Source organism: Lottia gigantea, assembly GCF_000327385.1.
Source record: "Lottia gigantea unplaced genomic scaffold LOTGIsca_83, whole genome shotgun sequence".
In the NCBI taxonomy this organism is placed as follows: Eukaryota; Metazoa; Mollusca; class Gastropoda; family Lottiidae; genus Lottia; species Lottia gigantea.
In genome coordinates, this window is record NW_008710756.1 from 123,794 (window position 1) to 149,771 (window position 25,978).

A 25,978-nucleotide genomic window follows, 5' to 3' on the forward strand; every position below is an offset into this window, starting at 1 on the left:
ACAAAAATGCTACAAAACCTTTTGTAAACAAAACATGGTGTATTTCAGATTGATATTGGACATGGTATACGTGAACCAGGTTATTATGTACAGAGAATGAGTGGTCTGTTTCCAGCACCTCTACAACAAGATAGCGCTAATATTGAGAAAATTGAAAAACATTTTTATTTCCTTGGTATATTACTTGCTAAATGTCTACAAGACAATCGCCTTATTGACCTGCCACTCTCTCGTCCCTTCCTGAAATTAATGTGTCTTGGAGACGTGGGTCAGAACATCAGTCAGCAACATGTAGGTTATGGCAGCATGCTGGAATCCTGGCATAGTGAAAGCAGTGATATGATCACCAGTATTGAAGAATCTGAAAAAGAGATGAAACTGGATCAAAGTCGCACTCGTCTGAGTGCCTCTCAACCGTGGTATCATGGCGTCCTCACAGAAGAGGATTTTGAACTGGTTGATCAACATCGAGCCATGTTTTTACGTCAGCTAAGAGAGTTATCGAGTAAGAAACAACGTATATTAAAAGATAGAAGTATATCAGAAGATCAGAAGAATATTATGTTAGAAGAACTCATGTTACCAGGAACAGCTGATCATCCTCTACCAGTTAGACTAGAAGATTTAGGGTAAGTAATAGGAGCAGCTTTTTAAAGGGTTTGTACAGCCCAAATATTGACATATATTGATTTGGCTTTCATTGATTATTTTCTTCTCAATCTAAAATAGTTTGTATTGCTCAAGTAGTTTATTTATTTACTAAGTTGTCATTTTATTTTACAGATTGACATTCCAGTTTAATCCTTCATCTAAAGTTTTTGGCTTTACATCACATGATCTCAAGATAAATGGTGAAAATGAGGTAAGTCACTCTTGTATATTTATATGAGATATTGTGAAAATGGTAATAGGTTAGAAGTAGTTTATATCTCAATACTTAAATATACTAGTGACATGGCCTGTAATTCAGACAAATTTGAAACTGAATACATGGATATGAAATAGTGACAGAAAGAAACAACTATTTCCAGGGACATCAGTTTAGTTTTACAGAGATCATTTCTACCAGCTGGTCCTTCGCCAAACCTCTAGGCATCATATTTGTTTGACATAACCAAACAACTAAAGTCATTCCAACACTCTTATTTAATTGTGCTACAGTCGGTCCTCATTTAAAGCACATTGAAAATGTCCAATTTACTTACTATGTTATATGCTATTTTTCAGGAGGTAACATTAGATAATTTAGAAGAATATATAGATCTAGTCACTGATTTCTGTCTCACATCAGGTATCAGACGACAAATGGAAGCATTTAGAGGTAAGACAATCATATTCTACTATTCTCTTCACTACTTAGCTCAATGAGAAATATAGACCACAAAAGCACACTTTTTTTTTAGTTGTTGACTTCAGTAGAGCTTAATGGAAACTGAAGGTAATGTTGTCAGTCATTTGTATGGATTTTCAGTGATATGTTTGTAAATTAATAATTATTCTGTTTATTTCAGCTGGATTTGATGTTGTGTTACCAATAGCTAAACTACATGCGTTTAGTGCCAGTGAATTAGGTACTATGTTATGTGGTGATCAATCACCTAGTTGGAGTAAAGAAGACATCTTGACTTATACTGATCCTAAATTAGGTTATACCAGAGAGAGGTATGTTTTCTTTTACATTTAACCACAAGTTGTTTGTAACCTTGGTAAATAATTTCAAGAAATTTACAGAAGCTCTATCAGTAAGAATGATTTGAATCTTAGGATGTTCAAAAGTCAGGTGGCCTTAAGAAAATTGTCTGTCCTTGATATTCCTGTTTGTAAATAGGGTTGGCAATCTAGGAAAAAGGTTTGCCAATACCTTGACGATGGAATGGGTCTCCAAAACCTTAGTTATTATATTTGTTACAATTTTCTGTTTCAGTCCTGGCTTCCAGAGATTGGTGAACGTACTTGTGTCGCTATCACCAGATCAACGAAAATCATTCTTACAATTTGCTACTGGATGTTCTTCACTACCACCAGGAGGTCTAGCTAACCTTCACCCCAGATTAACTGTGGTCAGAAAGGTGGATGGTAATGATAGCAGTTATCCATCAGTTAATACTTGTGTTCATTATTTAAAATTGCCAGAATATTCCTCAGAAGAAATTCTAAGAGAACGTCTGTTAGCTGCTACTAAGGAGAAAGGATTCCATTTAAATTGAGCGATCTAGTATGAAGTATTGGTTATTGCTGTGAAATTCACTCCCGATTGAATTCAGATGATAATATCATTGAGGACTTTGTGATATGTTGTGCATATTGCACACAAAATAAACTGTGCCACTTTATTATATTAATATTTGCATTTATAGCAATGCCTAGATAAGAAACTTTAGGTTATTTAAACATAATGAGGCTTATATTATGATCAATATTTATCAGTTTCTGTGTGTTTTATTATAATTAATATTTTGTTGACATGAAAGAATAATGTTTGTGATTTTATGATCCTGGTTTAGATTTTGTTTCTGGTCTTAAATCAAAGATTTCATTTTTCATCAAACTTTTTTTTTTACTTTTCTTTATTTATTTAATTTTCTTAAGAAATGAAAGTATTTGTATATTAAGGTATTATTTTTAAATGTTGTAAGCAGACCTTAATTTTAGGGAGAAACTTGATCAACATCTCAATTTTATGGGTTTGAAAATGTACAAAAACAAATGTCTGTTTCAACCATGCACTAAGGCACAATCAAAAAAGTTGTTCTCTGTTTCAGTGTCTATCAATTGGTAAATTTCATTCTTGTCTATCCTAAATACTTTTTAGAATTAAAATTTGATGTCTGGTTTTACTATATTTCTGCAAATGTACAGAGGCCATAATTAGCAGTAATATACTTTTTGAACATCATGATGAGAATGTAAACTAGCTTGGTGAAGCCGATGTTAAATTTTAAGAGAACCTGATGTTTGATTTCAATTCTGAAAAGTGACATGGATAGCTACAATACAGGCGAATATTAAGAGGAGCATTTCCTTTTTCTTTGGAGCAAGATTCTAAGTTTTTTCATTTAGTTGAAACCACCATCACCCAAACACCCTGTTGTGTAATGATTTAGCACTATGCAGATATCAAGTACTAGTTGTATGACTGTTATACTGTATGAGTGTATATGTTCTGTGATTACTTATTGTCAACCAGGAATTTACTAATTCCCAAGAAAATGATATATAGATTTGTTCTGTCAATAAAAGAACTTTTCAAAATGTTTTGTTTGTTGGGACAATGTGCTGGAGAGGATCAATTATTTCAAAATGGCTTCAGGTTTTAATAATTTTCTATATTTTGTGTACGCAGTAATGGACATTTCCTTACATGGAAAGTGTAGTTAATATGATCATTTTTGTGACCCCATTACTATGACTAAATTGGTCCCACTATAACTACTTTAAATCAAACGAAACTATGTATATAATTCTTACATGAAAATAACACACATGAACGTAGTTCACAACCATTTTGACTTATTAATAAGTGAAGGAAGAGGTTGGTTGTGAACAACATTTGTGTGTGTTATTTCTATATGAGAACTATATGTAGTTTCGTTTGATTTTAAGTAGTTATGCGGTTCTATTCTACATGAACTTTAACTTTTATAACAGTGAAAAATGTTAATTATGCAATATTCATATAAACACTACATTAATAATATAAAGTTCAACTACGAAATATCCTGTCCATTTTCTTCCCCTCAATACTGTTTACTAGCTGTTATTGAATTTGACAGTAATGGTACACTTACTCATGAATTAACATTTCACAAAAAAAAAACAATAAGAACATGCGTTGATCATTTCAAAAAGTATGTGCATCTAGGACTACACATTTCACATGTTGTAACTTATTTAAGATAATCATTGGTCTGATCAATAAATAATAACACATAATAACAATATAGCACCACAAAATCAACAATATATCACTTCTTGGTTTTTCTCAAGATTTTCAAAAAAGAAAATCGACGTTTTTTCTTCTTTCTTGGCACACTAGAATCTCCAATACTTTCTGTTCCTTCATAAGCAGGATTTATAAAACCTGTTTCTAATGTTCCTTTTAATCCAGTTGTTGCTAAACTTAATGGTGGAAGACTAAAATCTTGTTCAAAATCATCTATGAAATTGGATTCCTTTACTTCTGTGTAAGCGTTTGGAAGAACATACAGAGGATCTTCCCCAAAACTTTGTGTCTGAAGATCTACTATTTGATTATTAGTAGATTCACTAAATATTGGTTTATCACCTAGTGTATGACTATCTGATATAAAAATTTCACTATTTGACGGCACAAACATCACACATTTTTCAACATCCAACAATTCAGGACTTTGTTTTTCTTTCCACTTTTCTTTTTTCTTAGTTTTCTGATGTAAGTTATCATAGTCTATATTAGATTCAAGGGAATATTTTACACTGAAATACAAAGAAATTTATATTTAAATCAATGGCTTTATGAAGCTTAACAGTTAATATATGATGTACATATATATAACTAAGTTGGAAGAGACCTAACTTCAATAAGTCTGGTAGTGGAATGTTATGTTTAAACAAACTGGGCAACGGAAAAAATTTAATGAAATGAAATGAATGGAGTTTTACGTCCCACTTTTCTGCACCATGTGGGCTAATGAAGACAGGCAATGCCATGCACGGTGCAATGAGGGAAATTTTGCCAGGACAGCGGCTTTAGTCTGCTCTTTTTCGATTTCCAACTGTCTAGGGATCTAGACGTGCACAGCCTGAAGCACAGAGGGCTGGGTTTATTGTCCCAACCAAACGTCTGGACACTTAATCCATGTCAGCCCATCTTACTTGCATCACTGACAGGGTAAACTGGTTTAAAAAAACTGAAAGTATCATCCTGACCTAAGCCAGAATTGAATCCGAGACCTTCAGTTTAGCGAGCAAGCGTCTAACTCACTGATCCACCACATCTCCTCTGGGTTACAGAAAGGATAAACTAGGAAGTACTGTATTGCAATGTGTCATCAAAAACACCTGAAATACTTGATGCCACACCTGAAACTGGGTTTGTCAACTCTAAGAGAGTTCATGTAGCTTATATTGTATTTTTAGTACGGTATATTATTACCAGTACCTACCTATATTTATTATACCATTTATAAATGATTATAGTAGCTATTATTATAATAAGTACTAATATTAATGTTATTCCAGGAATAATCCAACCAAAATAAGATTTCAATTTAGGATCTGAAAATATAAAACATTGTCAAATTAGGCCAAGTGTGGCCAAAAGTAGATACCTTTATGAACACAATGACATGAATAACCATAATCTATCTACATGCTGTCAATTTTTTTCCTTTACTAAATTGCTAAGTCATCCAAACATTGACCAAAATCACAATATATTGGTTTCAAAATGCTGTTTGTGCAAAAACAAATTTGCCATGATTTTAAAATACCTGCTATAATTATATTGCTTTACATTATTATCTTATTGAAATTTTTAGATATTACTTTTCAAATGCAATTGTTTTTGGCTAGCGTAGCTTTTAAAGAAACACAAGCGATCTGAAACTACCATGAAAGTTTATGTTTTCTGAGAATACATTTCATGGTAATCCTTTCTAAAACTAAACCATTATAGTAATTAACTGAAGAATGGAAGCCTATCAAGTTGTTCATTGATTGGTCTTCTAATATCACAAGTACAATAAACTAGCCTTCCTTCCTTCAAGGAACAACATTCAAATAGCTCATTCATCATAATTTTAGCTAGAATAGAAATCTGATTCCCAACTGCTCCATTAGTTAGAGAAATTTTCATTTACAGTAGTTATTGAAACCAAACAACTACATTTTATTGTAGCCATCTTAGATGATGGTTTTATATTTGTCATATCTCATTATGAGATCAAATTTCATGCTTCATGATTAAAAAGAAAGTCAATGTAATGAAGTCAATGAATGTCCAACATCCTGCACACAATATTATAATTCATTATCAAGAAACATCACATCAAAAACATTACCAGGCAGCAAGTCTTTTGTCATAAACTTGACACCCCTTGACTCAGCACATGCATATACTCCTTACATATAAAACTGTGTATGTATGAATGGAAGAACTCATTTGTAATATTAGGGGTGAAAAAGTGCAGTGTACAAAGCTGGTATCCAAAAAAAAAAGAAATTAATGAAAACCTAATGAAATAATTAAAAGTTAGAAGTAGAAATGTTTAATGTGAAATAAAAAGATAAGATACAGAGAATGGTATCTCACAATAAATTACCGTCAAGTATCTCTTAGACTTCTGTTATCAAATGCCAAACATACAGTAAACCTTGGAATCAAAGACTAAGTACTTGTTTTATTCAAATATCAATGACTTTCTACCAGCTCTGAATAATAAACTGCTATGTTGAACATGTACAGGTGTACATAACTTGTCAGACAAAATAACATACTAAAAGCATTATTTCAAGTAGCGTTACTGTTTGATCTGGTGCCCAAAATTCTCCAAACTACATAAAGACATGTTCAATATATCTTTATCATTCCAAAAATAAAATCTTGATCATTCCAAAAGATGTACAATTTCAATTGAGTCGACTATAATAATGAGGAAGGATGACTTAATGGTCATCTTACACTGATATGACAAGATTAAAACCTACTTTTATATAACACACATGACCTCATGACATTCTTAAAATGTTGCCAAGATGACAACCCTGATAATGATTCTAATGTTTAATCTGATGGAGATACAATCTCCAACAACAACTGACTTTGCTCAGTTTTCAATGACTAAAGCAACTGATCTTATTTTCACTCATTTGATATCATCTTCATGCATTTACAAGGAGAATCAATTTCTATCATTCTGCAATAGACCAATGGTAATTTATATGTAGTGTTTTAAGAGAAAAGGAAAGAAAAAGAAATCTGCAGACGGATTCATTTTAAATACCCATCAATATAACCAGTAGTGATGTCAAAATTACACAAGACAACAATTATACAACATTTTTTGATTGACATTTCAATCTTTACAAGATATTTCATGTTCAATGTAATTCCAATGAATGTCAGAATCTGAAACTAGAAAACCTTGAAGTATTGTGAGTTGTATAGAGAAATAACTAAGATATTGATAATCTGTAAGAGTAATGTAGAAGAATCCATATTAAACATGCTTTAAGTAGATTGAAAACTGATAATAAGGCTGCATGTGACAAGTCTAATGGGCATCCTAGATACTAAACAAGTTCTATTAATCTTATTTTGACCACTTATTGACACTTTTTATTGGCATTAGTTAAAGATTCATTACTTCAATGTGACCTGTGGGTCAAGTTTATTTTTCCAAATCACATCTCAAATACACAAATACTGGATAGAAAGTTTCATCTCGAGCAGAATAATCAATTTATATATTTGTGATGAATACTGGAGCAGTTGTGAGAAATATCAGAATAATAAGAAGGTACCAAAGGTATTCGTTATGTCTGAGAAATATGGAAAATATGATTTCCAAAGTGGTAAAAATTAGCAAATTTTGCTCTGAAATGGTGTTTTTTTCATAGATAATGAGCAAGAAAAGTTTCTGAGTTTGACGTAATAATGCTAGGAAGCCGAACTTTACAAAAGTAAAGTACATTAATCTACAGGCACATGATGTCTTCTGAGATTCCAAGATGTGTTCGGAATACAAATCAAGTGATAAATACACCTCGAGTCCTTTCTAGTTGGAAAATGCCCATGCTGACACAATTTACTTCTTAGCACATAGCTTTCATTATGTAACATACCAAACATTTGTTCCTTCCTGAATTAAAATATCAAAGATAATATGTGATTTACAACTCTTTGCCATGACTTACCAAATTCTAACCTTATTTTACCAGCACATGGAAGGAAAGATACATAAAGAAATGGTGTGTAAGCTGGTGTATGTACCTGGCTTTTCTGACTATTAAAATATATGTGATATATATCATTAATAAAAGTAGATAGATATCATAGTTAGTTAATATAAAGACTAGCTCCTACTGAGAACACATGTACAAATACCATCTTATTATTCTTAATCAACACAACTGTCTTAAAAATTCTTTTCCCGATTCTTCAGAGTTAATAACATGGTGCTAGTGTCTTTAAGACCTCAAGCAAAGGTTTAATAACTTAATAACACAGTCAGTAATGCAAATACTCAAGACAAATCTGAAATAAGTCAAACTAGTCTTGTTTACAAATCCAAAATCAAAATTTAGATGTAACAAAATAAGGGATCGCCTGAAAAAGTACCTTACAAAAGATTTTTTGAACAGATACTGTCAGATACTAAAAGAACATATCTTTACAGATTTGTTCAAATCAATAGAAGCCGGTCAAAATCTTTGACAAAGAGTTCCAAGATGACCCTTTGTAGCTTGAACCAAGAAAGGGCTGGAAGGGAAAGCTATATATAGTGTGTCATATATATATATATGAAAGCTGATTTTAAAAAAGCCCTATAGGGTTAAAATAAAGATGTTTCAATGTATAGCTCAGATATATTAGGACTGAAAAGTTTAAGTGAAGTATTCAAAAAAGCACATTATGATTAAGAAATAATATCAAAACATGATAAAGCTATTAGGATATGGACACATTTCAATCTGAGAAAAGGACATCACTCACACTAAATGTTCACAAGGATTTCCACAAGACATCAATAAAAGAAACATGATGAAAAGAAAAATGTTCATTTGTCAGTTAACAATAGTACCCCTACTATTTCATCATGATTTGTTTCCTTAACCTTAATCTGACCTTAATAGAACTAATTAATATTTCATTTAATAAATAACATAATCTACAGGGAATATCAGGACTACTGTAAGAGAACAAATAGATTATCTTTTAATTCCTCTACAGATTAGCGCCAATTCCTTCAAGGCATCATTTAGGTTCTCTAGAGACTCTGACAGTTCAACTTGGCTTGTTCTATGAATATTTAATGATGTCTGCTTATTTACAACCATGTGTTATATGATGACAATGTCATACTTCCTTATAGAAGACCAGATAATTGCAACACCTAATATTATACTGCCATGAACATATATAGTTATAGGCAAATGAAGCACATGCCTATTGCCGAATTTGACCAAAAAATATATTTTGCTTATTTGATGTCTACAGTAGGCCCTATATGAAGTCTACTAGATGCGTTGCAATGAAAGACATAACTAACTTCAAAGACAACAGGATTTTTGTCCTCATAAAGAAAGATCTTAGTTACAGACATTAGCACAATATCTTGTCTGTAGGGTTTGCTCATGTATGAACACTTTTAGAAATCTCTATATGCAATACAAAACTCTTTGGCAATAGCGCAGGGAAAAAAGTCACTGTTGTTCCAATGCTTTTTCCCATTGTCATTAGGACATATTATTTACCAAAACGTAACCTTCTTTTTAGGTTCAAAACTGTATTATGTAAGCACAACCAGCATCATATTTTTAATAATTCTTGACAAAAGTATTGAAAAAAAACAAAGATTGTAATATAAAATTCAATAAGATTTATTACCATTACATTTTCTCAGTGTTTGTTCTGTATCAGTAGGGTGTATTATCATTGTTTAAACATTATTAGTATTGAAAAACTTGAGATTAGTGTCAGGAAATCAAATAGGAAATGAATTTTTACATTATCTATATATCTCTCCAGTATCTATACTCCTTGTAGTAAAAAATCCATCTGTATCAAGCCTTTTATCACGTTTTTTTTTTTTAAAGAATATATCACAAAATAAAAATCTATACCACATGCGCGTGTATTTATTAATCTTGATCTTATTGTAGTTGATGCATTCTTTTATGATAAAAATTGCACTTGGAAGGTGGGCAAATTAGATTCATAAACACTGAAGCAATTTCTGCAAAGATCTAATTGATATTTTAGTATGGATAACAACAGAAATAAGGTTAGAGTACATCTCCCTATTTTATGCTCTTAAACTTTTCAAACTGACTGAAGATTTCAATTCCAGATCCCTTTCTTACACCATTCTATAGTCACATACTTGTACTTTTATACCAACTTATGTACCATGTTGTAATGAAGAAATGATGAAAGCCTAAAGTCATTGTCCTCATAAAAAAATTTGAACTACAGAAAACAATTCTAATTTCAATAAAACAAGTTTATTTTTCTCTTTTAGTTAAACGAAATGATTGAAAGTCGTGTTTTACAGGAGACAGTTTTTGTCATCAAGACATGTTTGTAATAGAAGGTTTTTGATTGAATTTCTACCCTGTTTATATTGATATAACAATGCCTGATGTGTTGAAATTGTCGTCTTTGAATTTTCTCTTAAGGTATACATCAAGGAAGACATTCAGACTTCTGTATGACTAAATTGCTTCCAGTCATACTTTTTTCATGTCTGCACCACTTTTTATTTCCTTAAAAGGATGTGGGATGCTCATGCTCAATGCTAACAAACACTACAGGTAAGTCAGAAATGTGTAATGTGAAAAAATTAACATGGTCAATGAAGAAGAAATAGTTGATGGACCCCTAATGAATCAATTCAGAGTTATTAAAATTGCAATTTGACAGCAAACTGAAATGAAATTTATTAGATTGATACTATGCACAAGTTTACAAATGGCTTGCTTTGGTAACATATTGAATAACATTATTGAATAACAAGACCAAAACATGTTCATTACCTGTTAAAAACTCAGGTTTATTTATCAGACAAGTCTTATTAGAATCATTAGAAATGAAGAACATGAAATTGTTCTGTTCTATATAAACTTCTTCATGCCCTAGGCTTATATCTAACTGAAGATATTTAAACTAAAGAGTTTCTCATTTAAAAAAAATATAAGCACCGAATTCTTCCAATTAGAGGTTAATTTTTTTCAATTATACCTAGAGGGGGGTTTGATAATTAGATATATGTTCTGCCATTTTCATTTCTATCAAACTGCCTTAAGATATTAATTATTTGGATCTTAGTTGAACCAGGGCAACTAGGTTCTGTGTTCTTTCACAGTTCATCTATGATGACTGTAGAACTTTCTTTTTTGGCTCTTAATGTCTTTTGGGTTCAATCATTCTTATCTGCGAAAAGTTCACATAAGATTATATATCAAAACATGTTTACACCAACATACCTCATAGTAAAGTTAATATTCCCGAAAAATTCTCTGAGTGTTAGATTTTTCCTGTTCCTTTAAAATTACTTTCTTTTACTCAGTTTACTAATATTAACACACAGTAGGTATAAACAAAACTTTAACCCTGTACCACTGCCTATTATTGAATAGTAATTTCCAATCACCCTAATCGCTAAAGAATCTAAATGCTTCCGACGACAGGCTTACTAAACAATCAAATGTCAGATCATTTCTGGAGAATCTTCTGGAAGTATTGAAAACTCACCTGAAATATATCTTATTTTAAACTTAAATAACCAAAGTAAAATTGTACCAGACATTTGGTATGATCATTATTAGACATTTTGTTCTTAGATAAGACTCCAGTACATTACTCTATTGTAGATAAAACACACACTAATGTAATTAAAACTGCAGTTTCTTCTTTTTTATTTCAACAAGATTATTTCTCTGTGTAGGTTTAATGTGCTTCTTGACCTTCTATATCAATTGGAAAGGGATTTAACTTCAGATACAGTGTTTAAATTAATTTGCACAAGAGACTAATGTGAAATTCATTAATCTCAGTGAAATTTAGTTGAAATTTCTGTTCAGCAATTACACAAGTCCTTTACATAACCACATTCTCTTGTTCATTTTATTAAAACTTAAAATTTTATTTTCCATTCAGTTACCTTTTGAGGATTCATTCAGTAACTAACAACAAATGATATAAACGCTTACAAATTTGTTCCTTTATTGAATGTAGGGTATATATTTAATATTGTACAGGACACATAAGATGATGTCTTGCACTCAAAAGTAATTCCGCTTCCTTCTCCAAAAGGCAAAAAAGGACTTTGATATGAAATTGTACTATATGTAGCCAAATTGGAATCAGTAGCAGTACCGCCAGTCCTGAACTCCACTGGCACCACAATTGATTGGAGTGTACTTGTTAATCCTAGGGTGCAAACAGGCAAACCATATATCTGTTTATTCAGCCTATCTATACTCATGCAACATCTGATCTTGCTAGCTTTCTATGTCTATCTAGTGTGGAACATTCATAGTATTCTAAACACTGGTTTAAACTGATTAGATACTTTGTTTATAAAGATTGGTATCTGGCTATTCAAACAACTTCTAAAAATAATCATTTAACTTTCATGATGTAAAGTCAAATCTAAACTATGGTCAGAAATAGTCCACCAGAAAAATTTCAAATTACTAATGAAAGAACATTCAACATGGAAATGTTCATGTAATAAACAAGGAATGACTTTAGATAGAGATGCCTTGTTTCAACTCTATATGTGATGCCTTATATCAACTCCATAAGAGATGCCTCATATCAACTGTATATGAGATGCCTTGTATCAACTCTATATGGGATGCCTTATATCAACTCAATAAGAGTTGCCTCATATCAACTCTATATGAGATGCCTTATATCAACTTTATATGAGATGCCTTATATCCACTCTATATGAGTTGCCTTAAATCAACTCTATGTGAGATGCCTAATATAAACTATATATGAGATGCCTTATATCAACTCTATATGAGATGCTTTATATCAACTATATATGAGTTGCCTTATATCAACTCTATATGAGATGCCTTTTATCAACTATATATGAACTTCTTTATAGCACAGAATGCCTTATGTCAACTTAACATGGAATACCTTATATCAGTTCAACATAAAGTGCATTATATTGAATGCCTTATACAACATTGAATGCCTTTTTAAAATTCAAGATGGAATGCTCCACATTAATCCAACATATAGTACCTTATAACATTGAATGCTATTAAACCAATTCAACATGAAATGTCTTAAATCAATACAACATGCTTATAATGTGAAGCAACAAATTAGTTTCTATAGTTTCAAGGATTCTGTCTACGACCTTGACTTTCAGCTTCTTCAAGCATAACTTTCTTACCTTCATTTATAGCCTCTTGTAGAAAAGAATGATTAAAATTCATTAAAGACTGGGTAGTTGAATTGAATTCCGTCAAATTTGATACACCATTATTTAAATCATACTCCAGGGTACTGGTGATATCTGGTAGTAGAGATTGTGTTGATGGTGACTGGGTGGTGATATCATATACAGGGCTGGGTGATGTGGTGACATCAATATCTGTGACATTGACATTGTAGTCATCAGTTGTGACATCAGTAATATTGGCATCATGAAAATCTAAAAAATAAAATTTAAAAAGCTGAAAAAATGTGGTTTAATTTTAGGAGTCTTGAGAAGCAGAATTTGGATCCTGTTTACAAGCTAACCAATAGACACCTCCTGACATTGATTGTTTTCAGATAATCCGTTCCTATTTACAGCTGGGTTGACTGAAATATTGAGGAAAGGTAACTTATTAAAGGTATTCAGATATAAACAGGCCATACTGAGATTACAATTTACTAACACCATTTGATTGACATAAGTCCTCAAAATTGTATTTATGTTTTTTACAAAACACCTGATAATGTCTAATGAAAAAAATGGTTTTTGACTGTCATTATTGAACTTGTATAAGAAATATTATATAAAAACGTTAATACATTAATAAAGACAATAAAAAAAAGATTAATTTGCTGTCCCATTAGACAAAAAATCAGACATGCTTGATTTTCTACCCAACATCAAGTGAGATGAGATTAAGCAAAAAAAACCATTAATAGAATTAATGAGAAAAGTCTACATTCTCGCATGTTCATTATTCAAGTACTCCATATTATACCAACTCTAAATAACATCTATAGAAATCAATGTCATTCCTAGACTTATTTAATCTAATGGCTAGGAAATCTTTAGAGACTTTCAAGCAAATATTCTTAATGGTAGACAATAATAATTTTATCATTTTTCATTTCAATTTTCCGTAACTGTCTTATTTGACTTCAGTGAAGATAAATGTAACTTGGAATCAAGGTGACTTGTCAAGTCCACAAAGTGCAAGTTCTAAGTACAAGTTCAAAAGGATACATTGATCATTTTCGTGCATTTTTGCTTGTTAGGTAACTCTGGCAGAGTTTAAGTTTACGCAAATTTATGATATATATCATTACAAATTCATGATATAAATCATTACAAATTCATGATATAAATTATTACAAATACATGATATAAATCATTACAAAAACATCATATAAATCATTACCAATACAAATTCATGACATAAATCATTATAAATTCATGATATAAATCATTTCAATTGATGCAATTTCAAAAAACCTGAGAAAATGTCTTGATCGATTAGAGGTAATATCAATATGCTCTGTGGACTCTCCAAAATGATAATTAATACCCCTAAATTTTATAGAAGTCTGTCTCTTTCATCATATCAGAAATTATATCCTTTCAGACAGCCCTTTGTCATTAAAGAAAACTAAATTTAAGAGAAGACAGTCAAAGAATTTAATTATCACACTGTTCGTTATCTCTAATTTAGTTAATAATCTTATTAATTTTTCATTAAGTCAAGTGGACACTGTGGTCAGTGGCTTAAATATTTCATCAGACCACTGTCTACTGTGACAATTGACAGTACTATTCTATCAATTAAATTTCTAGTCGGAATCTCTCTTTGTCTAGCTCTAGTTAATATATTATAGTCTTAGGAATACTGACTCTTCACATTCCAGCCCTGTTGGTAGGGTGGTGTCCGTGGGGTCAGGCCCCAGCAAGTAAGAATTAAGCCCCAGCAAAATCTTCTTCAGTTCAACAGAGATTTACAGTGTCTTTGTAAAAAATCAAAAAGATGTAGATTTTAATACAATTTTTGGCACCTTAAAATTGTCAGAAATGAGTTCTCTGTGCCTTTAATTCTTCAAATTTTCTGATGACAAAATCTGAGCCCCAGCACCAATTCATTCCTGGCTGACACATTGTATCATATTTCTGATTACCTTCTTATACTACAACCTCATTACTTTCACAAAAATCTTTTGACTACATCAGTGTTGAACTCTCTCAGAGTGAGTGACCAGTCAATGACCATGCAAGTGAATACCCATTAGCTGAATTCTTAAGAAAATATTGCTAACTGAACAATCTTTAAAACTGAGTAGCATCTGAAGTCAAGTTATTTACCACTGACAAGGGTTCATGATATGATGAGATTGATGACAGGGTAGTTGTGCTCAAGTCTGTGATCATAATTACAATATATTTTGAAAATCTAGTGACCAATGGTCAAGACTGCTATTGAACTTATAACATCAAACTTGAGATCTGGTCTTAATAGATTGGTAATAGAGTTATATTGGGTTTAAAACTAGTCACTAGGTTCTGTTGATTACATTATCTCCTACTGGGCTCTTAATTACTGATTCTTAATTACTAGATTCATTAATCTAAAATATTAGTATTAAAACCTCTGAACAAAGATTAGCACATGTTGAATATCAGAAAGTTTGAAATGTTTTATACTAACCTTTTGGTCAAAAATAATGTACTTCAGTGAAACAGAAAACTAGGACTTTACTGTAGGTATGTAGGTAGAAGCTATCGATACATACACACACATACAAAGGAGGGAAACACCTTTGTCTATGATCAAGGAAATTATTTCTTTTAGGGGATACAAGATAATCATGACTATTTCATACATATTTTCTGAATTTTGAAATTGATTTTCTTTGGCAATTAAAACTAACTAAAAAAAACAGTAAATCACACATTGAGTTTTTATAAAAGCAGTAATTGAATTATCTAGAGATATTTACAATAAGATTGTGAAACAAGATCATTACACAAATACATTGTTGATATGAAGTGATAAATCTCTACTACAGTGCATGGAGTGGAGCTCTTCAGCAAAGAAATCAATAATGCTGTTCCAAGGAATCTCCTAATGTAGAGAGTTGAAGATTTTTGTAATGAAGAGTTACAATGGTATGTGATAATATCCTTCATCAATCTATAAAGTAATAAGAAGATAATTTCTGTTTGATTATTGATGATGAAGCTCTGATCTAATCTAATCTATTTTTATGAAGTTCTATTAGGGTGTTATGATAAATTTTCTCTGCTGAAATAATGTGGCTCAGAAATCTCCTCTTATTCTTAATTCTTTACACCAATTGCCCAATTGTATACATTGGTACAAAATGAATTAGTAAAACTTAGTCTTTGTATGCTAGAATTCTTCCCAATGTTGTCAATTCCCTTGATAAAAAAACTGAGTTTGTTTTTGGATTAATAAAAACAGCAAGCAAAGAAAGATTTACTTTCAATTTTGAGAATCGTTCCTTATGTATTTCAATTATAAAGTCTTGAACCAATTCAAGAAGTCTTAAGCATTTTCTAGGCTCCAGACTTCTGCACCAAAATGACAGTCCTTGACGCTTTATTGTCAAAATCTTCATATTATGGCGATTCAAAACTGGATTTGACATTAACTTAGTTACCAGGAGTTCCTGGCAGTGAGTAGTTCTGTAATCAAAGATCTACAAAAATCTAATACTATTACGTCTAGTTGACCATTTTACTAGTAGTCTAGAAGATATTGAAAACATCACGTTTTGTCAACTTTCTACTGCTCAATGTCCACAACTAAACAAACAAAGTCCTTCAACAAGTATTTTCCTATTCTTTAAACTCTTGTTTAACATAAACATGAAAAGTTTTTCTACCGTCTTAAAAGTCAGATATCTAAAAGTTTTGACATATTCAAGATATGTTATGGATTTACTTCTTAAGTCTCTGACCACTCCATTTTAACTTTGACATTTTTAAAGTAACTTTGGAAACAATGAATTAGGAAATCAACTTTTTAAGGCTAGACAACAAATTTTCGTAGCCAAATTGATATTCACCAGATTTGTGCTATTACCTAACCTGCTGATTCAGGAGAATTCAGTTTTGTTTCTTTAAATAAAAATACAGTTTATAAAAATTTTAATTTAGCCAAATTAACATTCAAAGTATCATAAAGTTTTTCACTTTTCCTTAGCCAGATTTCATTGTATGAAACTTTTAACATAAGCAATCATTTGATGTTTGAGTAACTGTAAAGATGTATAGCAGAATAAAAAGCATCACATATCGTTACTTTTTATTGTTATCAAATACATTCAAATTCTTGATATATTGTCCTAAAATGACACTAAGTTTTTTAGCTATCAGACTTTTTTACTGCCATTGTAATAAAATAAAGTTAGTTAGTGCAAAGGTATAATGTTTGTATAAATATTGTATAAAAAATTGTATAAAAAAGTTAATTAGTGTCATTACCTGTTGTAGTGGATTCACTTATACCCAAACATAAGGCTGAAAATAGACAAAAACACCATCGTAAATATAAAACAAATTACTAACTACTTCCTACAGCCAGAAAAATCATCAACAGATTATGTTTACACTGAGGCATTTTTATGAACTTAACACCTTTCCCTCAAATTAATTCATGGTGTTTATAATATACTACATATAAAAAGTACTGCACCAGTAGGTAATAATAATAAATATAGTTTGTTTTTATTATTCAATGGTAATAATTGTTCAGATAGTATGAATTCACAGATCAAATTGCAACAAATATGCTGTACACATTTTTCATAATTTTCTTAAAATGATTTCCATATATTTGTGTGTGTAGTGCAGTTTGTTTTTACTCTGAAAAGAACTTTCTAAAAACTTTTGTGTTCAGTGCCAAAAAAACTACCTGAAAATTGCGCCATAAGAATTTGGCATGTCATCTTGAATTCACAATCTATTTATTTGTTTGGTCAAATAACATGACAGAAAGCAGTATTGTCAAGAAAAACTGTACATATCAGCAGTGAAATAATGAGAGAACTGACTTACATTGGTTTGCCATAAATTGTTCCGTCTGCTATTGTACAATGTTCCTGGAAGTCTGAGAACCTGTTCTGATATTAACTCACCTGAATATGTTTTCCAACTGGGACATTTGCCTAATAATTGTTGTTTATCCACATCATGTATCCAGATTGGGAAGTCTGGTGGTTTAAATCGGACACATAGTTGTTGTAGTAAATGTTGGGAACACACCATGCCATTGTTGGTACAGTTGACCAAACTATTCATACCCATTTCTCCATGTTTTATTTTAATATTATTTAATATACTTCTAAAAAAAAAGTTAAAAAAAATCTCTAAGGTAATACTTAGTCTAAATTTTGAGGTATATTAAATGGAAATTCAGACTAGGTTTCTATTTTGATAGAAAGCTTGTATCAAATAGAAAATCTTTTTGACACAAATGTATCATGAAATTTGATCTTATAATAGATCAGAAATAAGTTTTCAAGATGTCTTTTCTTTACCTTTTACTTATGTTACTAACATAAATATGCTTTCAATGTAGATTTTAGATCTAAAGATTACCTAGCTTCAAAATGGGTGCTAAATTTCTACAATATTGAAGAAGTATGGACACAGAAGATAATCTGACTTCCGACTCTAAAGTAATAATGCAGATACTAAGCTCATCTCATATGTACTCATGGCTTAAAAAATTACCAAGAACATATTAAAGCTCTTGCAATTGAATTTCAATGTAAAAAATACATCTACTTGTTTCTTAAATCAAGCAAATAAGTAGGCCTAATGCAAAATGTAAATTTTACATCCTTTTTATCTATAATATTCCATAACTTTTGTTTTTAAAAGTAAGGTAAACTCATTAGCATCTTGTCTGATTACTTCTTTGTTTGTTTGTTTTTCTACAGACTGATCAAAAGACTATCCAGCTGAAAAATGAGTATCAAACACACAAGGTTCATGTAAAAAACAACAGTAAAAATGTGCTAATGAGATTTTCTGCTACATGAAATTGATGATAAAGTGTTTAGGATGTAGTTAAAGAAAGATATATGTGTTAGAATTGTCAGTTATAACATGTAAATCTGTATTAAGGCTATGATTTTAATGGACTGGTAACTTGACAAACCAATCTACCAATTCTAGAGAGAGACATTATTAACATCATAATAATCTATCATCTCTTATAAATCAACAATAATAACACCAATTAATATTAGACATTCTTCATGTATCCTTAACAGTGATGTTTTTCTTCATCACAAAATCCTATCAATGAAAGTAACAAGGTGCACCAAATTTTACATTATAATTTTAAGGTTTTTTTTTTATCATAGATGTCAGATAAAAAGCTAAGGGTGAACAAATTTTGAACAATGAGCGGTTTTTAAAAAAGTTATCAACAAATACATATCAATAAACAAGGATTACTCCCTCTTCTGAATACAAAATTATTCAACACTTGGAGATTTAGTCAGGATTTATATTTTTAACAAGCTGAAGCCCCCCCTCCCCCTTCCTTTTATTTTTGGCAAAAGCAATATCATTTCAACACAGACAACAGAACATCAGATTTTCGCAACAGACACAAAATCTCTCGTTCCGTTCTTTGTGATGAACTAAAAATGAAATACTATAAACTACAGGACAGACGTCAGTTAAATTTGATTTTGTACTTAATTCTGAAGTTTACTTTGAATACGGTAGCTTTTTCATAATATGTTAGATTGAACAATTAGAGCACTATATCCCTTTAAAGCCATTACCTTTATGTTGCAGAAGTCACTTTTTAAACAATACCATCTCATCAATCAAAATACACTGACATAACTTTTTACACATTTCCTTTCTCCATTTCTATTACAATTGTTCAAATTAAAGACATAACTAACATGTATTTAACGATTATTTCAAATACTTTGTTATAATTATATAAGCTACGCTGTGTAGAGATTTTTTCTCACAGATAGTTAATAAGCTAATTTGAAATTGTTTTGAGAAAAAAGTGACAAATCATGTTAAGAATTCAAAACATTTTAATTAGCTAACATCACCTTTGTAGCTAGGAAGGCTTGCTTTATAGGAGAAATAAGTTGATTTATTTCCAGAAATATCAGTGGATTCAATCAAATTTATATCATTATTATCAAGTATTTTCAAATAGTTCAATTTATATTGTATGTATCTCACATAGAACATTCACAGTTGACATCTTCTTTTCAAAGTGAATTAGAATAAAACAATTGACAAAAATTTAAACAGAAAATTCCTCTTTCCTCTGAAATTACATGTTTCCTTCAAATCAATTTTATTTCAAAATTCAATCCAATCTATTTCCTGTCTGTCAAATTTAAAGAGATTGTGAAGAAGTTTTCTAAAATTTTCATGTGTATCGGGGACACTGATATCAATTTGCAGCATTCCAATTTTCAATCAGACATCTGTGGTTCCTGCAATTCCTCTAAAACTTAATATGCTTTATTGGCCTTTGTTGCGATTAGTGATGTCATCAAACACTTAGTTTTAGTAGAATTGCAGGAACCAAATACGCCTGATTGAAATTTGAAGGGTGCAAATTGATGATATCAGTGTTCCTGATACACATAAAAAACCTAGAAAACTTCTTTACAATCCCTTTAAGTTAATGTGAAAATAATACAAATTGGAATTGGTCATCTTTTTATACAGTGACAGTCAAAGAAAGTTAATCATTTGATTACATACATATAATATTTGTCACCAAATATATAAACATATACTCTACAATTTACCTTTCATAGATTACTAAATCTACATCAAAATTATCCAAAACACAATATTACAGGCTCCATAGTTAAAAGTCCATTCATGAAGCAACGGTCAGCAATGGTCAGCAATGGTCAGCAATGTCCACAACACGACTGTTTCAACAATATTCCACCCACTAACAAAAGATCCTTATACAAACATTGAGAGTAAATCACAAAGTAGAGAAACACACGACACTCACTTCTTCATTCTATTACTGTGGATTCACAACTAAACCTTGTCATAGCCAGTCTTCACTTAAATGTACACCAATCAGTAAATTATAGAGAGGAGTGTAGATTGCCTCTAACTATACTTTATAACAAAATTACTTAAAATAATTACATTCTATCAATAAGATACTTAGAATTCTAATAGTATTGTTTGATATTCCATCTCCTAAACTTTTACAGAAAAAGATATGTGTTCCAAAATAGAATCCTCTTATTAGATCTTTGGTAGATATCAAAAATTACAAATCACAAATATCTTTATATCATTAATTATATTCGAACTCTACTGAAAATTATTGAAATCCCAAATAGAAACCATTCCTTGTATAACAAAATAGAATCTCATTCCTTGCATAACACAATAGAATCTCATTCCTCATTCCTTGCATAACAAAATAGAATCTCATTCCTTGTATAACAAAATAGAATCTCATTCCTTGTATAATAAAATAGAATCTCATTCCTCATTCCTTGCATAACAAAATAGAATCTCATTCCTCATTACTTGCATAACAAAAAACTTGTATAACAAAAGAAAATCTCATTCCTTGTATAACAAAATAGAATCTCATTACTTACATAACAAAATAGAATCTCATTCCTTGTATAACAAAATAGAATCTCATTCCTTGTATAACAAAACAGAATCTCATTCCTTGCATAACACAATAGAATCTCATTCCTCATTCCTTGCATAACACAATAGAATCTCATTCCTTGTATAACAAAATAGAATCTCATTATTTGTATAACAAAATAGAATCTCTTTCCTTGTATAACAAAATAGAATCTCATTCCTTGTATAACAAAATAGAATCTCATTCCTTGCATAACAAAGTAGAATCTCATTCCTCATTACTTGCATAACAAAAAACTTGTATAACAAAAGAAAATCTCATTCCTTGCATAACAAAGTAGAATCTCATTCCTCATTACTTGCATAACAAAAAACTTGTATAACAAAAGAAAATCTCATTCCTTGTATAACAAAATAGAATCTCATTCCTTGTATAACAAAATAGAATCTCATTCCTTGCATAACAAAGTAGAATCTCATTCCTCATTACTTGCATAACAAAAAACTTGTATAACAAAAGAAAATCTCATTCCTTGTATAACAAAATAGAATCTCATTACTTGCATAACAAAATAGAATCTCATTCCTTGTATAACAAAATAGAATCTCATTCCTTATATAAGTTCTTCATCATAAATCAATTCTGAAGAATTTTCAAATGAAATTGTAGCATCTCACAAATATTTTGATATAAATTAACTCTAAAATTTTGTCTCATATTTTTGCAACACAAAGATATTTTGTTATAGAGCTAAACATAAGACTTTTTCACAACACTATTTTGTATATTCTTATGAAGAGTAATTAAGCAACATTTTACTGCAAATGTCTTGAAAATTGCTAAAACTTGTTCATTATTTGTTTCAATGAAAAAATTTGAAGGAACACATGACTGTTTTGAAAATAAAATATCTTAGAATCCTGGAGATCTCCTGAAGTGACTAAAGTGCTCTACCTTGTCCATCCTTCATCCATCAGAATCAAAAGACTGCAGCAGGAAATAAATATCTTAGAATCCTGGAGATCTCCTGAAGGCAGACATCTGCAAACTTCAATTAACAATTGACTGCTGCCACTGGTAATGTGTACATTAATAATGACTTGATTGTCCTGTACTGTTTGAAATACTGGTCATGAGTGGAACAATTACTGCTTCCAGAGCAAATACTAATCTAATTTAACTAACGCTTCATTTCAGCAGTAGTGAACATTAATAGCTCCCATAAAACATTCCTTCTCAATGTTCACAGAATACAAAGGAATTTTTGTTCAATTTGAGTAATATAATTTTATTTATTTCATATATGTAATAAAGCATGTTTATTTCAAAATGGATTATAAAAGTGGATGAAAATACAAACTTTGCACTTTTGTTGGTAAATTGAAATTAACATTTATTCAGTGATTTAGAATAGGACCCATCATCTTCAAAATAGAACTGATAATGTTAAAATGATGTAGAGTTAAAATCAAATTTAGTTAAATCCAATTTTACTTTATTAGCTTATGATATATTTATCTTAATTTTTTTCTGTGCTCAGATTTAACAATATATGACCTACGACACAAGACAATATTATGGAATTAGTCACTTCCGCTTTTTTTGCAAAACATATTCATTATAAAAAACGTCGTAAATCATAACCGAAAATATTTCTAAAGTTTGGTATTTATATCTATGTATCTACTTGATCAAACTGAATTTGTTTTAAAGGGATAATCAAAATCTGAGAGTACTAATTGTTAATTAAGCTGTTTGACCTAGTTCCGGTGAGTGGCTCCTTATATTTAGTTGAAATTTTTCGAAAACATAGGAGATATATTTCTCTACATTTAGGTAGTTTTCTAACAGCTTGCAAAAAAGCATAACAAACTTTAAGAGGTTACGTTTGGTTTATAGTTTTCACAAATTTGAGTAAAATAAATTTCGACTTACAAAAGAAAAAAGCGGAATGTCTATTTAAATATATATGAAACATTCAAAATATTTCATAATATCTGAAGGCTGCACCACATTCCATAATATTGCCTTTTTGTGATTTCCTCACTTCTAAATATCGATCAAGTCTAATATATATGACGACTGCTCATGTCAAGTTAAAAGCATAAAAAATAGAAATAGAGCCACCAACACAGTACACGGCTGATTGATAGATGTATTTTGTTTATTTGATGTTTGGTAAACTGTTTACAATGGTAATCCAATGAAATATATTGTCAACACATGTCCACATTCTCTGTTCTAGTTCACACTTGTTTTTAATACCCTCTACCTACACAAATACATTTTTTTAAAACTTAGTCCAGATGCCAATTTCAAAGGTCTTTCTAACATAATACAGCGAAGATAAAATTCTTTCACCTTTTTTCTAGTCATATGAATGTAATGTATTGCTCAATAAGAATTTCCAAATAAGCTGCTTAAGGCATCAGTCAGTTCCTCCGCCAAATGAACTCTGTTCAAACCTAGGCCAGTAGATTGTGATAAAGATATACTTTGAAAATTCAAAATATACAGATGAATTTAAGCCTGTTGCAACTTCAACATAGATCATTTTGTTTCACCAGTTAGAGAAAGTTATTAAAGGACAGGGTACCTTTAAATCTAAGTTTCATAGATGGTAACAGTTTGAATCTTCTAAACAAAAGAGTAAGATTATGTGAACAATTGAAAACATCATTATACTGGCAGTTAACTCTGACAGAATTTCCTAAATTCCATACAATGTTTCTGCTGTGGAAAATAAAAACACTTTCATTCTTATCTTGACTTACTAATAGAAGCCTAGTACCCAACTATACTTTAATATTCAAGAATCAGTTTAAATAGATTTATTATAACAAATCATTGTTTATATATTTCATGGGAGTGTAAATACATGATTGCTGGTGGGTAATGGAGGTAATCTTTTAACAGTCGTTAGTTATATTTAAAAGTTGAAAGGAGGACATATTGAATGTGGATGTTTTGTAGAGGTGGTCTAATGAGCAGATCTCATTAGCAGGATTCACTGTATATACAAAGAATGGCTCAAATAGACCTTAAGATCACTATTAGCAACTCTAATCATCTATTTTGCTATCAGAATCTGTGATTTGGTAGACTTGAGCACATACTAAACATAGTCAACATGTAAAAAAAAGAATCTGTTCATCTACTTAAGTGGTTGGAATCTATTAGTATTACTATCCATATGTCACAGTTGTTGGCATCAGTTGTCTATCTGGGACAGCCCTAATGAGACTATAAATGCAATTCTTATGAAGTTTTTCTGTCTAATTAGTAAAAAATCTAAAATGTTCAGCTGTGAAATTATTAAAACCTGAGTCCTACATTCCAGCATGTGATTACTATACACATACAGAAAATATAACTACATGTGTACACATTAAAATATAATTATAACACACCTATGATAGTTTTACAAGCACATGTAATTTAATTATAAACATGATAAAACTGTCTAAATTTCTCACAAAGATAAGGAAAACAACAAATTGGAGCAAATGAGTAATGAAAATCATGACATAACTAAAATCTAAGAGAATTTATCATGATATAACACACTTCTTAAAAGGAATTGTAAAAGGTATTCTAAACTTTTTAGGTGTTTTGGAGACACTGATAAGGTCAGTTTGCACCATTCCAATTTTCAATCAGTTGTTTTTGCTATTCCACTAAAACTTGATGTTTTACGATGTTTTGCTAATGAGAACTAGCTCAAACGGGTAAACACCCAATTCAGAAAAGCTGTCAAGAACTTTGGATTTTCGCAGACGGGTAGGTTCTCAAGATGGTCTGGTACAAAGAAAATACTAACACCACTACAGTAATTGTTCTTATGTTATTGATTCATTAAATAAGTGTCGGGCCTACTTCTTGGGGGCAAAAGTTTGTTTTAAGCCAACTCTTAAAATGTAAAATTCCTATTAAATATCTGCTTAGCTAATCAGCTTTATAAAGAATAAAGAAGCAAATAGATAACATATGGTGTATGGTATATCATATGGTGTACGATTATGGATAAAGTGCAAATTGAAGATTCTGTCTAAAAAAAGTGTCTGGGACCATATCGTGTGTCTTGGCTTCTTCTATTTCTGATAGTATCAAAAATCCAGCACTGTACACCACATCAGACACAGTGCTTCATCTTTTGGCACCTTGAGATAAAGATGGTGACAACTAAACACTGTACTGGTAACACTGTTATTAACTATTTATATTATGGGAACTTGATAGTTTTGGTATTTACACAATTTCAATAATTTATTAGAATATCAGATGGCTAACACTTCTATTACAAGCTGGCTTCCTTTCCCAAACATTTAATAGCTTCTGATTTAATATACTTGACAAAGTATAGTAGGCTACTAAAATGATAGAAATTCACCCAATGTTAAGCTTG

The 25,978-nt window shown here is 30.6% G+C and overlaps 2 protein-coding genes across 2 annotated transcripts; one reads left to right on the forward strand and one right to left on the reverse strand.

Moving 5' to 3' along the window:
* Window positions 1-249: 249 nt before the first annotated feature.
* Window positions 250-2,207, forward strand: LOTGIDRAFT_179729 (hypothetical protein; the record flags this gene model as incomplete). Its single annotated transcript, XM_009067506.1, has 5 exons — window positions 250-629; window positions 784-862; window positions 1,228-1,321; window positions 1,512-1,662; window positions 1,925-2,207. 5 exons carry the CDS (start codon window positions 250-252, stop codon window positions 2,205-2,207), a joined length of 987 nt encoding a protein of 328 aa, XP_009065754.1.
* Window positions 2,208-3,643: 1,436 nt separating this feature from the next.
* LOTGIDRAFT_236532 (hypothetical protein) lies at window positions 3,644-20,971 on the reverse strand. The gene is made up of 6 exons (XM_009067507.1): window positions 20,747-20,971; window positions 18,077-18,282; window positions 17,424-17,459; window positions 13,122-13,382; window positions 5,145-5,256; window positions 3,644-4,455 (listed from the first exon to the last, which is right to left on the reverse strand). The coding sequence occupies exons 2-6, from the start codon at window positions 18,243-18,245 to the stop codon at window positions 3,966-3,968; spliced, it is 1,068 nt and encodes a 355-aa protein (XP_009065755.1). The 5' UTR covers window positions 18,246-18,282; window positions 20,747-20,971; the 3' UTR covers window positions 3,644-3,965.
* Between the last annotated feature and the right edge of the window lie 5,007 nt (window positions 20,972-25,978).

Coding starts and splice junctions, on each gene's coding strand:
- LOTGIDRAFT_236532 (XM_009067507.1), bottom strand. CDS start 18,245: ATGGGTATGAATAGTTTGGTCAACTGTACCAACAATGGCATGGTGTGT. Junction 5,257..13,121: donor ACAAGAGGCTATAAATGAAG/GTAAGAAAGTTA, acceptor TTATATTTTCAG/ATCCTAAATTGAAATCTTAT. Junction 4,456..5,144: donor AAATGGTATAATAAATATAG/GTAGGTACTGGT, acceptor TTTGTATTTCAG/TGTAAAATATTCCCTTGAAT.